The sequence below is a fragment of the Macrobrachium nipponense genome, chromosome 1 (assembly GCF_015104395.2).
Source record: "Macrobrachium nipponense isolate FS-2020 chromosome 1, ASM1510439v2, whole genome shotgun sequence".
NCBI lineage: Eukaryota > Metazoa > Arthropoda > Malacostraca > Decapoda > Palaemonidae > Macrobrachium > Macrobrachium nipponense.
Genome location: NC_087200.1, coordinates 121,680,773 through 121,698,775, shown reverse-complemented (window position 1 = coordinate 121,698,775; position 18,003 = coordinate 121,680,773). Strand labels below are relative to the sequence as shown.

The 18,003-nt window shown below is 43.2% G+C and overlaps 1 protein-coding gene across 1 annotated transcript in view; it reads left to right on the top strand.

Annotated features, from left to right (window-relative positions):
• Window positions 1-18,003, top strand: part of LOC135219591 (dedicator of cytokinesis protein 7-like) — a 492,066-nt gene that overhangs the window by 9,231 nt on the left and 464,832 nt on the right. The window contains 3 exon segments of the mRNA XM_064256479.1: window positions 14,577-14,840; window positions 14,962-15,099; window positions 15,228-15,393. Of these exon segments, the coding sequence (XP_064112549.1) occupies window positions 14,652-14,840; window positions 14,962-15,099; window positions 15,228-15,393 (493 nt within the window). The 5' untranslated portion in view covers window positions 14,577-14,651.

Sequence of the window (18,003 nt, the reverse complement as noted above, 5' to 3'; positions counted from 1 at the left end):
GAAATCGTACCAGAGAAATAGCACAAGATTGTAAACAGAAGTAATAAAATAAGTCAAAATAGGTCTCAAATAAAAAATAATGTAAATATAAAAAGGAATGTAATTGCTAAAAAAGATACAAATACACAGTGATACAAAATAGAAATATGCTTAAATTATCCTTAATTCTAAACATGTTTCTTATCATAAGATAATTTACATATGTACAGAGGTAAATTGGCTTACATGTAACAAAATAGTATCTGTGTAAAGGCATGTATCAAAAATATAATAGCAATTAAAGTAATCAAATGTTAATATATAAGGAATGCATATGACTTAATATACAAAACCCGTAACCAATATAAATGAGATGTATCCCCTAGCATAAAAATAAGGGGTAACATCATGAGATCAAAATCCATAATCATCTGTGAGTGTCCCTGGCAAAAAAGTAAGGGGCACTCACTACATCATCATAAAAGCAGCTAAGACACCAGGTGAATGTAAATGAACACGGTAGGAATAGACGAACTGTTGGGTGAAGCAGGTAGAAAGGGAGGACTGAATCTTCTACTACAAATTAACTAGAGTCAGGGGAAACTATGTTTTCCCGCTGCTACTGCTGAAAATTTCAGAGCTTCCAAGGCATTAAGGTAATGGCGTTTGAACACTGTCGGCGATTTCCATCCGGTATACTTTTTTCAACTCATCGAAATTCATGTGTTGGAAATAATTAATTGAGGTGGCTACTGCCCTAACATCATGTGCTTTCGGGAAAGAGTCAGGATTGGCTTGCTTAATAAAGTACAGGATTTGCTGCCTGATGCCTTTAATGGATAAAGTACCACCTTTTTCCCTCTTAAAGAGGGGACCCGATGAGGATGAGGAGGTCCTAGACAGAAAGGCTCGTAAGGTTGTAACTGGGCAAAGAGATACATCTTGTGGAAGGGGTAGTACCTTCCAAGGTTCCCACCTCATCAAAGGATCTTCATTCTTTGCTAAAAAGCTACGTTCCGGAGAAAGTAGTACCTCCCCTGTGGGAAGGAATTGGATATGATCCGGATCTCTGGATAAAGCCGACAGTTCTGAAATTCTTGCTCCTGAAGCTAAGCTTAATAAAAACAGGGTTTTCCTCAAGAGCATTATAAACGAGCATGTGTCATTATCGGTTTCTGAAGCCAGCTTTAGAACATCGTTTAAGAACCATGAAACTGACGTAGGCCTTACAGAAGGTCTAAGTCTAGCACATGCCTTAGGAATAGACGAGAAGTAGGAATCCGTCAAGTCTATGTTGAACCCCAATTGAAATATCTTTTTCAAGGCTGACTTGTTTGTCGTAATCGTGCTAGCTGCTAAACCTTTTTCAAATAAGGATCTGAAGAAGGATATAGCTGAATTAACTGTCATGATTCTGATATCAGATTCTCTCAAGAAGAGTTGCTAACTTTTTGACAGCAGCATCATACTGTCTCAAAGTTGAATCCCTTTTATCGGATTCCAAGAAGAGAATATTCTGAGGGTCAATATTCGCATCTCTTTTTGCCGCAAACTCATGAAATCCATAAAGTTAGGGTTTTGAGAATCCCTGAGGAAGCGAACACAGTCTTCCGATTTGTACTGACTGGGAGAGCCTGGGATTGGGTATCCGAAGAGGACGAAGGCCCAGCTCCAGAATTAGGGGATACCAATTGCTCTTCGGCCAGTCTGGGGCTACTAGAGCCACTTGACCCTTGAACGTCCTGAGTTTGTTTAAAACTTTCATAAGAAGATTCACTGGGGGAAAGACATAAATCTTCTTCCAGTTGTTCCAGGTCTAGAGCCAGGGCGTCCGTGGCGTAGGCCAGAGGGTCCAGGTTGGGGGCTACATAACAGGGGAGTTTGTGATTCGCTTGAGATGCGAAGAGATCCACCTGTAGCCCTGGGACTCTTTGAAGGATCCATTGGAACGAACTGTTGTCCAGTGACCATTCCGACTCTAGGGGTACTGATCGGGATAACGCGTCTGCTATGACGTTTCTCACTCCCGCTATGTGAGTGGAGGAGAGATGCCAACTGAACTTGTCTGCCAGGGAGAAGATGGCTACCATCACATGATTTAGATGACGTGACTTGGAGCCTCCTCTGTTTATACAATGTACTACCACTGCGCTGTCCAGAACTAGCTTTATGTGGGAGTACTTTGGTGGGCGTAATCTTTTTAGAGTCAAGAACACTGCCATTGCCTCCAGTACGTTTATATGGAACTGACTGAACTGAGGTGACCAAGTCCCTTGAACTTTTTGGACCTGGGAATACCCTCCCCAGCCGCTTAAGGACGCGTCTGTGTGGATGGTAATTCCTGGTGGAGGGAACTGAAGTGGAACTGACACTGACAAATTCTTGACTTTCGCCCACGGCCGAAGACGATTCTTTAGAATCAGAGGGACTGAGGATAGTTTGTCCCTGGACCTGACATTTGCTCGTGAGCGCCAGATTCTGGTTAGGTCCTTCAGTTTGGCTTTCATTAAGACGTTCGTCACTGAAGCAAACTGGAGAGAACCCAGGATCCTCTCCTGAGCTCTCCTTGACGCCAGTTTGTGACTTAGAAATTGTTTGACTGACTTCGCTATTTCTTTCCTTTTGGTTGATGGAATCGACAGAGTATGGGAGGATAGATTCCATTGAATGCCCTGCCACTGAAAGACTGACTCTGGAGTGAGTCTTGACTTGGGTCCTGTTTTAATCTGGAAGCCCAGAATATTCCAAGAACTGAATCACTTCAGTGTGGCTCTGTTGCATTCCTCGACTGTTGAAGCCCAGATCAACCAATCGTCGAGATACGCTACTACCATAATCCCTTGTGATCTGAGTTGTTGCACTACTGCTTCCGCTAGTTTCGTGAACACCCTGGGTGCCACGTTGAGTCCGAAGGGAACTACCTTGAAGGAGAATGCCTGGTCTCCTATCCTGAAACCCAGATACGGACGGAAGTGTCTTGCAATAGGGATATGATAGTAGGCGTCTGTAAGATCGATAGAGGTGGTGACTGCCCACGGGAAGTAAGGTCCGCACCTGCGAGATCGTGAGCATCTTGAACTTGTCGCAGCGGATGGCTAAGTTTAAGCGGGACAAGTCTAAGATTACCCTTCTTTTTTGTGAGCCTTTCTTTGGCACGCTGAACAAGCGACCTTGAAATTTTAATCTCTTGACTCTCGCTATAGCTCCTTTCTGAAGGAGGTCCTCTGCGTACTCTGTCAATTCTTTGGAAGGAAGTTGACGGAAAGGTCTGGATGGAGGTGGGTTCGTCAACCAGCTCCAACCTAGGCCTTTTGACACTATGCTCTGAGCCCATTCGCTGAAGTTCCACCGATGGCGAAAGTTGTTGAAAACAGCCTTCCCGCCTTACCTGAAGTTCTTCATTGGTTTTGGTAACCACCTCGGCCTCCTCTGAAGTGCTTTCCCCTGTTAAAGGGGCCTCCCGATCCTCTCCCACGAAAGGAACGCTTACCTCTGCCTCCCTTACCCGAGTGGTCATACTTCTGTGAAGCTTGACTCTCGAAGGCTTGATTTGTAAGCTGGAGAGATGGCGTAAGAGGTGGAGGGGCTGAGGCTGAGGGGATATCACATAAAATGGCTGTGATGAGCCTTAGAGGTGGAAGGTTGGGCTGTTTGCACTAAGGGCACCGCTGGAACTTGCTGAGGAAAGCGTGGCTGCTTTTCTGGTAAGGGTGGAAACGCCTAGGTTTCTTCTGTCCCTTACCTTAAGGAGTTAGGTCTTGTCTCCTCTTAGCTGTAAGGCCCCAACGGTCCTTAAGGCTTTGGTTCAGCCTCGTAGCCCTCTGGGGACTGGGGGGGGACTTTCCTTCACCATAGCTTCTGGGAAGAGATCTGCTCCCCCAGATGTTAGACGAGAGCAACCTATTCGGCTCATGTCGAATGGTTGCCTCTTGTAGGACATGCTTCCTACAATTCATTCTAGCAGTGGCAAACTCAAACATATCCGACTGTACCGTTTGAGTCAGTGCTTTGGTCATAAGCTTAAAAAGCGGCTCTGAGCCATAAGCTATGGTTGCTACCTCGGACATAGCCATAGAGTTAATTGATCTGGCTAGTCGCGATTTTGCGTCAAATTCAGCCTGAATAAGGCTAATCTGGGAGCCTGGGTAGCTTTCACCAAACGGGCTCCATAGCCACAGGTCGGGTTTGAGTTTGCCTTTTAGCTGAGAAGGTGGTTTTGGCAAGTCCTACACAATTCGCTGGAGCTGGGTAGCTTCACCAAACTGCTCCATAGCACAGTCCGGTTTGAGTTTGCCAGCTGAGAAGGTGTTTGGCAAGTCCCTCCCCACAATTTCTCGGGCTGAAGAAGGGAGCAACGGAGATGTGGGATCTGCTTCCTTTAATTGAGGCATGGGTTCCCCCTTCTGGGCCGCTGGGATGGTAGACCTCGTGATCTTTGTCAGGAACGGGAGCGGGGTACTCTCATCCATTGTGAAAATGGTAAAGGGACTCTTGAAAGGTTGTATCCTGGTATTGGAACAATCCATGTCCCCCTCTAAACATCTGAGCCATTCTCTCTGAGCCTGGTCTCTGAATAGAGGACTGTCTCCTTAGGTACCCTATCATCCCGAACCATGGCTGAAGCTGTAGCCTTGTGTAGCCTATGAACGGAGGCTGGAGGTCTTCCGGGAAGAACTCGAAGTCCTCTATCCTTCGAGTTCCGAATTCCGGTATGGAAATGAGACCATCTTGGAAGGGGGAGTATGACGCTACTCTCCATGGATTGTTCATCGAGAACGGAGGTAGCGAGTCATACGGAGGAAGCTGAGTTCCGCTCGTATTGGAAAGTGGAGGAGAGGCTAGGGGGGCTTCTCTTAGTCCGGCTATAATGGAGTCTTGGGAAGTAATCCTATCCGACAGACGAGAGATCATTTGCTCCATGCTACTCTTTAGGGACCCAACCAGGTCGCCCACCTGTTGCAACAGGCCAGCATTGGAGTCCAAGGCCGGAGCTGCTGCGGAGGTGGATGGGTGGCTCTGAATCGGAACCAAGGGTAGCGGAACTGGTGACTCTGCCGGGGTGCGAGATCTCTCTCTGGAGGATTTACTCCTCGAGGACTTAGAGCCGGAGCTAGAAGCTTTAGACTTGTCTGCTCCGGGATTCGCAGCCGGAGACTTACGTGAGGAGGATGACGCCGAAGTCGACTTCTTAGACGACGACGACGTCTTAGACAAGGATTTCACTGCTTGACCCTTGACCTTAGGTCTAACCGAGCGTCAGGAGGAGTTAATATAATTCATCACATGTAAATCCTTGGAAGGATGGAGAGGTTGCAGGAGTAGAAGAAACAGTCCACACCCAAGGGTGACCCTTGGGTGTCCACCCTACTTACCTCGACCAACAGGTCGTCTACCACCTACCATAGGTTACTACAATTAATATCTAAAGTCGCGACGTCTGTGGAGATATCCTGGTCTTGATCAGTTAATGAGGCAGCCAGCTGTTGTTGGATGAAGGCGATAGTAGGGGCCGCCTCTACTGGGTCGACGTATCCTGTCGCCTTGCCTCCGGGGAAGATTAACAGCGCCAACCGCTTCTCTAAGATGTAGGGCATACCCTTGGCGGCGTTCTTCCCAAAACCGCCGACCCAGGCCCGCAGGGTTGCCAGTGCGGTATCCTTCACTGCCGGCGCCTGGAAGAGAGGGGTAGGTTAGATTTAAGAATCACTTAAACTAAACTTAAATATAACTTAAACTTAGATGCCTTTAAGTTAAAGTGGATGATGAAAACTTAAGCACTTAAAAACAGAAGCGGAGCAGCTACCGGTAGATGGAATACTCACCCCTTCTAAAAATCCTTGGGCTCCCCAGATCGTAAACATATGGTACACGTCTCATGGTACCAGACCTGGATGTCCCCGTGCAGAGTCGCGCATGGAGCATGGGACCGGCAAACTTCGTGTCCACATGGGTCCTGAAGTGTGGCGGCGCATCCCGGATGCTCACAGTGGTGGCCTGTAAGTGGGAAGACACATGAGTATCTTAAAAGAATAACACTTACAGGCTAAAGGACAGAAGAACTCCGTTGCATGCCGGAGCTCGGAAAAAATTTGGGCATAACCCCCCCCTGCCCCGCCTGAATAGGCTATAATCCCGGAGATATTCGGTAAAACATGTAAGGGAGGGGGTAAAAGGTTTAAGGTACTTAAGATAAACTTATAGTTAATCTAATAACTCTTAAACCTAAAACTCAAACGAACCGGAGCAAGTCCAGTGCGTAGCGGAGTGTAGTAACTCAGCAATACGTAAGGTTAGCAGGGACCACTGTATGTTCCGGTCCACCCTACTGGGTGGACAAACAACTTCCCGCTGGATGCCAGGACTCCGATCATGAAAGGAGACCTAGCAAGGTCGAAGAGCGAGGAGACATACAGGCTCGAGCGAACCGGAGCGACAAGGAAGCAACGGATGGGGGGAAAGGCCAGACCCCCCATCACATCACCACCGGGCCGGACCGAGAAGCCGGAGAGGGTCGCGTCCAGTCTGGGTCTGTCCCGTCTCCCTGGCCCTCCGCCTGGGGGGAGAGAGGGAGGCATGCTCGGGTATGTGGAGCGAGCGTGGGCAGACCGCCCCACCCTCCCCCGACTCGTATGGAAGAGCGGGAGGAGGGGGGGGAAGGGGACTGGACAGGCGTCTGGCTGTCTCATGATCGCGTAGTGACCACGAGACGGTAAGGCTAAAATAAAACGACTAAACCTAGGACCAACCAACTGATCAGAGAGATGCTATCGGGCAGCAACTGAACTGAAAAGCGGTAGCATAGAGACCCACTGGGCCAAAACCGACTGATCAGAGAGATGCTATAGGGAAGCAACCGAACTGATGAGCGGTAGCATAGGCTCAAGGAGCCAGGACCTAGGCTAAGCCAGACGCCTAACTAACCTAACCATAACAAAAATACATGGTATAATAAAATAAAATAAAAGAAAGAAAACAATAAAGTAGGAGAAAAAATCCAGGAGTGTACGACTAACCCGAAGGAAAGTCTACCACTCAAAGCTAGTCAGAGGCCGATACTAAGAGCCGGGACTAGGGTCTGGAAAGAAGAAGCCTACATAAGGTAAAAGACATGCATGCATGACAAACCTGAGTAGACAGTACCCTAAGTAAAACGGATAATAAATATAGAGCGTACATAGAGAATGGGATGTTCTAGGTATGGGAGACCGAGAACGAACCCACCACGCGCAGAACCATGCTGCCATGCTTCCGACCCCGAGTTCGTATTAATACCTAAAAAACGGCAAATACTGACCGAGGGCCGGAAAAAACCAACTAACCATAAATACTGAGTACAGGCGGTCCCCGGGTTACGACGGGTCGGCTTACGACGTTCCGAGGTTACGACGCGTTTTTTCTTTTTAAATATTCATTGAAAAATCCGCCCTGGGTTACGACGCTTGTTCCGAGGTTACGACGCTGACGCTTCCGACGCTCCCGGATTTTACAACGCTTTTAAAAAACACATATTATGATAAGATAAGAATCCTTTATAGTTTAGCACAGGTTTCTCTCTCTCTCTCTCTCTCTCTCTCGCTCTCTCTCTCTCTCTCTCTCTCTATCTCTCTCTCTCTCTTTGTATTTTCCAAGAAAATAATCACTATAATTTTTTTTTTCTCTCTCTCTCTCTCTCTCTCTCTCTCTCTACTACAAAGATGTATGTTTTTTAGTATGATAAATAAATGATTTACTATTTTCAAATATGAATATTAATGTATACAGCAATAATATCAATTCATTAAAGAAAATACCATAGTGAATTAGTAAGATTTTAGCTTTTTATTTAAAAAATTATCGAAGAATGAAGGAAATCCCAGTCTTCTCTGTGAAGGAAATCCCAGTCTTTTCTGTAACCTTTCCAGGTACCAAAACTGTCAGATATATATCATGTTCTGTGACAGCCAAAAGGGGGAAGAGCATGGGGAGAGCTCTCTCTCTCTCTCTCTCTCTCTCTCTCTCTCTCTCTCTCTCTCTCTCTCTCTCTCTCTCTCTCTCCTCTCTCATTTACTGAGACTCGAGATTTTTTATGTACTTGTACTATTTGTTTTTTAATACTTTCAAATAATAATAATAATAATAATAATAATAATAATAATAATAATAATAACTGTAATTACAAAATTCATATGTGATAGTATTTTAAAGAAATACAATACGTACTAATCTATCCATGTCACTTTTAATTAAGGTTAACTCTCTCTCTCTCTCTCTCTCTCTCTCTCTCTCTCTCTCTTTTGCCACACAAGATAATAATGAGTCATAGTGGTAACGCCCTCCTCTCTTCTGCTGGAAGCGTTAGAAACAAAGAGATACACGCTCTCTCTCTCTCTCTTTTACCGAGATGAAAGAATTTTTATGGTACTAGTATGTAAAATGTTGATAATTCAGTTATTTATAATAATAATAATAATAATAATAATAATAATAATAATAATAATAAAACTTTAATTACAAAATTCATAATGGTCTTATTTTAAAGAGATGAAAATGACCTTTCCATTTCACTTGTAAGGATAATTCCTCTTTCTTACTGAGATGAGAGAATTTTTATGGTAGATGCACGTGTTTATTATATTTTCAAATAATAATAAGAACAATAATAATAATAATAATAATAATAATAGAAATAGTAATAATACGATAAATAATTTCAAAAGAAATTCTTCCCTGTCTTTTTCTGTATCAATTTCCCACCTCAACTCGAGTGACACTCAAGCTTAACAACTGCCATACAATGGTCAACGAATTTGGTTTTAATGGTTTTAATAGTAATCTCTCTCTCTCTTCATCTCTCTCCTCTCTCTCTCTCTCTCTCTCTCTCTCTCTCTCTCTCTCTCTCTCTCTCTGAGATGAGATCATTTTCATGGACGTGTATGTAATAAGTTTATCATTAATATTTTCCAATAATAATACAAGTACAAAATTCATATCTGAGTATTTTAAAATACAATAATCATTCCATTTCTCTCTCTCTCTCTCTCTCTCTCCACAAGATACTTGTCATGCATTTGGTGTTTCTATTTTCTTCCTTTTATCTCTCTCGCTCTCAGCAAAAGAATTGATAGACAGACAAACATAATTGCACAGTCTCTCTTTCTCTCTTCTATGGAGAAATATATGTATTTATGGGAGGGGGAAAAAGTTGCCTACCGACATTCATTTCAATCTATTGAAACCTAGGAGTTATTTCTCTCTCTCTCTCTCTCTCTCTCTCTTGTATTTTAATGAAAATATACAGTAATTTGTGAATACACAGTGTTGCACATGAAAAAAAGTAAATTAGTGATGATTTTAGAGATACGGCCCTAAGAAAAATGCAAATTAATAGTGAAATTTTCCCTGTGGGACATGTTTTCAAGAACGTCGTTCCGGCTTACGACGATTTTCGGGTTACGACGCGTCTTAAGAACGGAACCCCCGTCGTAAACCCGGGGACCGCCTGTACTTAACTTAGCTGCTGCAATAGCTGCACGCTCCATCATAGATAAATCCAACGAAAGGGCACAAAAAACACAGAGAGAAAAATATCACGTCTGCTCGTGAGGTGCTAACTGAAAAGGATGGCCACCAGAGGCGCAGCAGTCGGCAGCATGGGATGGAGTAGTAGTAGTACGAGCTGCTCACTCTGTGGGTCGGCTCTCCTCATGGAGGGTTTTTGTTGTGGGAGATTTCTATTGGTTTTTGGCTCGTGGTAGTGGTCTCACTCGCCTAGTGTTCATACCGACACCCTCTTGGAGGGTGAGCGAGTCAGTTGTACTGACCTTTTTCTTTATTTTATTTATTCTCTGGTATGTGTTAGTACATTTACCCTAGAAATAATAGATTAAAGGATATTTCGCGCAGCGACACGAGCTGAGCCCAGAAATAAAATATTGTCTGCCTTTTGCTAAGAAGCTTTCAATAAGAAAGATATTACAACATTTCAATGCTGTTTACCGTAGGTAACATTATTAAAGGATTCTAACGCAGCGTAACTATATTATATGATGCTCTCATGCTTACGAAAGCATGGCTTATTAGAGTACATGCTTAGTGAGAAGATGAATGTAGTAGAAGAGAATTCACTTTAAGACTACGGTATGGTCAAGTCTTATGCACAGACCGAGGTTAACTACAGAATTCCTAGTATCTTTACAAAGGTTTCCTAGATTAATGCTGTTTACCACAATGTGACAGTATTATAAAGGATTCTAATACGGCAGAGCACGATATAATATAATTCCTCTCATCCTTTCGAGAACGCCACACAACCTTTTTAGAATCGGGATATTGCTCAAGAGAGATGGGTGAGTCGGATGGGAAACATTCTCTTAGTGGCAGAAGTTGTTTCCCTGAATGGACTATACTAAGTATATAAAAGTTTTTCTACTAAGAACGGAATTAACACGTGAAGGATGTCGGGTACCATAAAGGCACAGATGTTCTGGCACATAACCTTAAAAGAACTAGAAGGAAGCGCCAGCCTGGCGCAAAGCGTCAGAAGCGCCAGCCTGGCGCAAATTGCGCCAGAAGCGCCAGCCTGGCGCAATGCGCCAGAAGCACCATCCAAGATATTTTCTCGTTTTAGCGAGTTATTAACCAAAATAAGAGTCCAGTAGTGGTTGGTTTGGTGTTTGCTTCTCACCTCGGTGGTCGCGGGGTTCGATTTCGGCCGGCCATTCCATTGAGGAGTGAGAGATGTGGATTTCTGGTGATAGAAGTTCACTCTCGACTTGGTTCGGAAGTCACGTTAAAAACACCATACAAACAAACAAACAAACCGTAGCCTCTCGGAGGCTCGGTAACGGCAAGATTTCGTTCCTGATTTCGTTACCCATTTAATCGGAAAGGGGTCGCTTACAAGGAATAATGAAATGATTTATTTTAATCACTTAGGCCAATTCCAACGACTCTCTCATATCGCAAAAGAGCATCGAGAATCTCTTTTTTCACCCCTGTTCGCGTTAACAAAAGAGAACCTATTTGGGAACAGACACGGAACGTAACGATCTTTAAGTGGTTCGATGCAAGATTTTGCATGTCCGTGAGAACCTTCTCGATCGAAGATAATAACTGTTAACGTATGTCTAACATTTATTGAAAAGAGTTTTGAGAACCTGCGGAAAGTCTTCTTCATAGATCTCTTTGCAAGGTAGTAAGAAACGAACAGGCTTCCTATAGACTGCTTCCTTTTCCTCGAACCAAGAGAGGTAGCAATATACGACATTAATTTAAAGAAGGGGAATAAACTTTAGTCTTTTTTCCCCTAGTTATAATTCTTAACAGATATTAAGATAAATGGGCGTCAAAGGAAGAGAGGATGAATGCCTCATTTTGGCCTTAAAGAGGTTGATTCACAGAAGTCACGTTCTTCTCACAGCATGTTTCGTAAGGCTTTTCCAAGAGTATCTGGATATTCTATCAGAATCTAATTATAAATAGACCGAAAAACCTCTCCACTCTGAGTCTGTCCGCGTGTAGACTGACCAGAAGTGGACATGAATGAGAGGATTTTTCAAGGTAAATGACAATAGTCACGGCTAAAGACATAGAATTGCTGCAGATCGGTGCTAGATGGAAATGAAAGGAAAACTGTTCCTCTTCCGATACCTCTGTGAACCACATAGCGAAGTTCTTTCTTCACTTTCAGAGGGAAGAATCACCTAGGTATATATCTGCTATCAAGAACGCAGTAAAGGCTATACTCTGTCTCTACAAGGGGAATTAGAGATAACAGAAGATTAAGATCTTCGGGATCTTATACGATACCGCAATATGACGAGTAGGATATCATGTACTTCGAATGGGATCTTTTTGTGGCCACAGATTCCGTGTTCCGACAAAATGGAACTGCTCCTCATCGAACTTCTTTGAGAAAGTTTATGAAGGAATTCTTTGTTTCTCTTAGCCCTAAACGACCAAGAAGACAAGTGAATTTTTTGTGCATTGGAAGCTCGCATCAGATTCAATGGAGACTCGGCAATGGGTTCTTGCCAGCATAGTATGTCTGGCAAAAGAACTAAAACCCTCTATTCCTGACGCAACGCTTTCAGATAGAAGTTTCGTTGCCCAGGCAGGGTACTTACTTTTCATCTACAGAAGAAGAGATGTTAAATGTGCCTACAGAGTCTTCGGGGTGCGATGAGGGCTCGAAATGCTTACCAGAAGTATTCAGAAGGATACAATAAGAGCTAGAAATCAGGTTCCGCCCAATTTCAGCTCGGAGTCTCCTTCGACTTCCAGACTCCTTCCCTTCCTTCGGGCAAGGATAGGGAAGATTCTGCAACGAGGAAACCTCATCAACATGTAAGAAGAGATCTCGTTAGCTAAGGAAGTATTCACGAAGGATCTCCTCGGAGGAAGACTCTTCTCTCTCGTATTGTTAGATTATCCTGTCGTCTACTGGATGTAGCTGACTACAATCACCTCCCCTTGCCAGGGGCCAAAAGCTCAAAGGGGAAGAATTTCTTCCACCCTTCTCCAGTCTCCTGATAGACTATAGTGTTGTTCAGGACTCTCGGACAATGTAACGCCAGCCAGGCGCCAAATGCCAATACAGGCGAAAAACGCCAAAGGCGGACAGTTCCAAGGAACTCTGTCATGGTCGGATACTGAGAAGGAGCGGCCTCCAACCTGGTGCAAATGCGCCAGAGGCGAACAAATCGGACAGATATAAGAGTGTCCGATGTGGACATCGCCAGACAGCCTAGAGACTCTTCCAAGCTGCGAAGCTCCAGCAAGTGTGGAGAGCCAAGCCAGGCGCGAGGCGCCAGCCAGGCTCTAGGAGCCCAGCCCAGGCTCTAGAAGCCAGCCAGGCGCCATCCAGGTGCCAGGCTCCTCAAGGCTAGGCTCCAGTCAGGATTGAGGATCCATCCAGGTGCAAGGCTCCTTCCAGTAAAGAGAAACCTAAAGCTCTGTCATGTAAGAGGGCTAGTCCCCATTGATATGATACAGGTAAGGCTCTGCCATGTAAGTGGGTCAGCCCCCATTGGCACGATCCGAGAAGGCTCTGTCGTGTAAGCGGGCTAGCCCCATTGACATGATCCAGAAGGGTTTGTCAGTCAGGCCCTACCTCGCTGAAATCTTGAGGCATGCCCGATCAGACAGAATCTGAAAGTCTTCTGCCAAGCTCCAGGCGCAAGGTCCAGCAGGCGTGCGCTAGCCAGGAGGGAGGAGCCAATCAGGCCAGCCAGCTATGGGGCAGCCAGGCGCGAGGCGCCATCCAGCGCGAAGCGCCATCCAGGCGCGAGGCTCCAGCCATGGCTCTAGGAACATTCAGGCGCAAGGCTCCAGCCAGGTGGCGAGGCGCTAGGACATGGCGCTAGGAGGCGCCATGGCAGGCACGAAGGCGCTAGGCTGGCAGGCACGAAGCGCTAGCCAGGCTCCAGGCTTCACCCAGAAGAGATCTATATCAAAGAATGCCTGGCCTTCTTTGAGACAATGTGATCTCCTAAGCACTTGACAAGTGCATTGATGATTCCTTCAAACAGCTGAGAATTAAAAGCGCATGAAGTGCGAGCTTTTCCGAATTCTTGTTCTTTCCTTAACAATATGTCATAAGGACATATTATCTGTCATATACAGGAGATGCAACTCTTTGTTGACTTCCCATATCCGAAGGATGTCAAGATAACCTACGAGAGATCCTTCTCTCTTGGTTGATACGTGTCTGCGGATACATTGCTGGGATAGGGAGCCGATACTGATCCTTAACTAGTGAGTTGAATTTTATTTAACGTCGTGCTTTTCTTTGGGTTGTTTGAAAGGAGTTTGGGGATAACTCTTTTCAAACTTAAGCACTAACCCTCGTGGTTAGGATCAGGTGATCGGGATCGGTGTTGTGCTCCTTAATTATGCCACTAGGCATAGGCATATTGTCATGTAAGAGGCTCTGTCGAGTAAATGGATAAGACCCCATTGACAGACCCACAAAAACTCTTAGCCATAGGTCACATCCTCGCTGAGGCTCTTGAGGCGAAGCAGATTCCTAGGTATTAGCCATGGCAATCTTCCGCACCTGAACAAGTAGGAACCAGGTTTTATTTATTTATTACCTACAAACGTATGTTGTTTACCTGTCTATTCAGTAAATAGTTGTCTCTTACCCACCACAAGGGTGTCAATCAGCTAAGTATATCTGCCGGGGAGTTGCCATGTACAAAAATGATATTGTTAGAATACAATAAAGTTTTTGTACCTACTTACCGGCAGATATATACGATGAATGGCCCACCCAGCCTCCCCTCAGGAGACAGGTGGAAGAGAAAATCTGGTTCTAGAACGGGAATGGTTCCTATTCCTGCCACCCAGCGGCAGGGGGGTAGATCACCTGACCTACCTGCAGCGTGTGCCGTGAAATTCGAATTTCTGTCGGACGTCAGAGACATAAGCTAAGTATATATCTGCCGGGTAAGTATGTACAAAACTTTATTGTATTCTAACAATATCATGTTAAGAGATTGTAAGCCTGTATAAAGAGAGAGAAATTTAGGAATTTAATCATTTTTCATTCCAGTCACTGTGAAATGGCATAGATTAAGAAATACTTTTTTTAATGTTACAAAATTTTTTATGTACAGGAATCGGTTTTTGTGTTGTATCCTGCTCAAGATGAAGAAGACTTGATAGAACGAAGACTCTATCCAGATCTCCCTATGCCCCATTCAGGTCATAGAATTCAAGTGAAGTGTATCAACTTAAGACTTGAGCTGGAGATTGAACCCATCTTTGCCACAATGGCTCTTTATGATCTCAGGGATAAGAAAAAGGTTTCAGAAAACTTCTGTTTTGATATGAATCCTGAGCCTTTGAAGAGGATGCTAACCTCCCACATTCCCTATCAGGTATGTTCTTTTGGAGGTATCACAAATTGGCATGAGGTGGATGGACTGTTCTTCATAAGTGAATACATGTATGGATTGACTTGTAACAAATTAAGGTAAAGAAAAATTCCTATCATTTCAGGATATATCAACTTTAAGCAGGACATGTATTTTTGATGTCACTTATCCATCCAGTGACCTGTTTCTTGTTGTTCGACTTGAGAAGGTGTTGCAAGGTGACATAAGTGATGTTGTTGGACCTTACATGAAAGACGATGCCGTAAGTTGTTGTTATATTTTGGTCAGAGATATTGTGATATGTATTACTGTAATTGGAAGTTAGATTGGTAAATAATGTAAGATAATTACATTTTTGTATTTAATTAATATAAGTTTGTTATATTACAGAATAGAGAAAAATTAAAATCTTCAGCTGTAGCCTGCTGTGAAAGACTCGGAAAGTACCGAATGCCCCTGGCTTGGACAGCCATCAACTTAATGAATATTTTCACTGGAGTTCATGGTGATCGGGAGAATGCCCCTGAAAGTCAGCCCTCTGGATCAAATAGCCTAGGTAAAGTGTGGAGTGTTTCATCATTCTTTTAAAACCAAATAGACCTTATTCACTAGCTGTAAGTCCATAAATGCAAATTGATGAAAGAATTTCATAGAAAATTTTCTTTCTCTCATATAGGATCTAAATATGAGATTTACACACACAGTTATCAGGATCCCTGATACTATGCAGGAATTACCACCTTAAGATTTCTGCATTTAGAATGGTAATTGTAGAATTTTTATTATAAATGTATTCCAGTGTAATTGGTTTTGCTTCAACACTAACCCATTACTCTATGTTAACCAATCAATGGGCTCAGTTGTCTCCAGTCATATCATGGCAGAGGAGTCCCCCTCTTCATCCCTATGAGTATGCATCTGATTCCCCTTGCACCTCCTCATAATGAAAGCTGGTCATGAAATTAATTGGGTCATAGTGATAATGAAATCATTGTAATCATTAACTATTTTACACGTACTTTGTTCTTAGTTTATTTTTCTTCAGTTGAGACAAGCAGCTTTTCAGGAGGGTGTGGTAAACTTATGGAACTTTCGCTAGAGGTCTCTTTATCCTTCAACTGAGGTAATCGTCTTGCACCTCCCAACTGATGTACAGGAAGTGATGCAGAGTCTGAGGCAGAAAAGAAAACTATTTAGAAACTGAAGTGAGTGAGTAAGTTCACAAACCATGGTCTTCTCTATCTTCTCTGGGGAAGATAGGTGACCCAGGGCAATCTGCCACAGTCAAAAAGCAGTTCCTAACTGGATAGAACCCATTGAATTACCTCCTTGAGAACTAACCTTGGAATTGTGGCATTCCAGTCACAGACACATTAGCACTGGAGAGATAGTATCAGTCCAGCAGGTACCTAGACCAACATGAGGTGCAGTTGACTGATCCTTGGCACACTGAGCACTGGATGGACGTATTGATCTTGATATCAGAACTAACTCTGCAGCAGTGTGGAAATCATACCAGAACCAATAAAACTTGAATCAGTACTACGGACTGGTGATTAACCTTGGTCACACTGAGTCCAGTGGCCTGGACTTTGGCACGTCACAGGCAGATCCCAGATAGATGGTACAGTATTACCACCAGTGAAGTTGGTTTGATGTTCACATGGTTTTTGTTAAAAATTACTGGGGAAAATAAAAAAATGGCTTACACTAGTTTAAGCATGTTTATGTTGGTCAGTAACATACATTAAGCCATAAAAATCTGAAATTAAATAGAAATGTGCCAAATCATATAAAGAATTTTGAAATATATGAAATTATATGCAGTTCAGTCGACCCCCGCCTATTCGTGGTTCAGGAATCGCAGCTTCACCTATTCACGGATTTTTCTGTGGAACTAAAAGCTGAATTATTCTCAAAATATTTGGTAATTCGCTGATTTTTCGAATTTAAATATTCACTAATTACTGTATTTTCATGACTAAACATGTTTTATGATAATGATTTACCTACTAATTTTCCAATATTAATATTAAAGCAATGCATAATAAATGTTGAGGTACTTTATACAGTAACTTAACAGTGTTTCCCAGTTACTGCACAAAGAAAACGGGACAAGAAAATGGGACTACTTCAATACTGAATGAGAGGAAATGGATGTAGTACTTGAAAATAGGGTCACTTAAATAGTTTTCACATTAGTTGTCAGTCATATTTTTAAGGATAATGTTGTAACATGACTTTTAAATAGCCAGTTATAAACCTTTTTTAGAGGGTTATGTCAAGTATTCTTAGATTTTAGCTATCCGCAGGTGTTTGTGGTCCCTTTCTCCTACAAATACTGGGGTTGATTGTAATATATAAAGTATTAAATAGTAATTTAAAAGCTTGGAAATGTTATTCTCTTATTAACAATTGATGTACTTGGTTCCTGTTTTCAGTCATCAGCCATAAAAACAAAAAATTAATAGGAATGTGCCAATTCACAATGTACAAATGTCACAAAACAAATACAAAATTATATGCCTGTACAGTGATTGTAAGGCAGTCTCCGGTTAACGACGGAGGCTACATTCTCGTGCAAGGGCCAATAACCAAAAATTGTTGTTAACCGGGACATCACAAGGATTATGGTAATAAAGTGTTTAGGATGCTGTAAGCACTGATAAACTGCTTACCAACACCGATAATCTGTTTACCAGAGCCGAAAAATGCTTTCCAACACTGATAAACCGTTTGCCAAAAATCAGTTACTGGCACTGATAAACCATCTGCTGGTACTGATAAACGGCCTACCAAAATCGATAAACCACTTGCTGGTACCTGACATTCTTGTTATATTTCTGGTATTTCTTACATTCTTTGTGATTAGTACAGGTTCACAATCCGTTATCCAAAAATCCCCAGGGGAGAAAGCTGGTGGGTTTGGATTTTTGGGGGTTTGGAACTGACCCATTGTTCCTAAATACACAAGAACTTTTATTTCAATCAAATAATACTACTTTAATAAAACTAAAACATATACAGCATCTAAAAGAACTGTAATTTGTGAGTACAGTGGTCCCCCCGTATTCGCGGGGGATGCGTACCAGACCCCCCCGCGAATAGTTAGAATCCGCGAATGTTTGGAACCCCTATAAAAATGCTAAGAACAGCCTATTTTGTT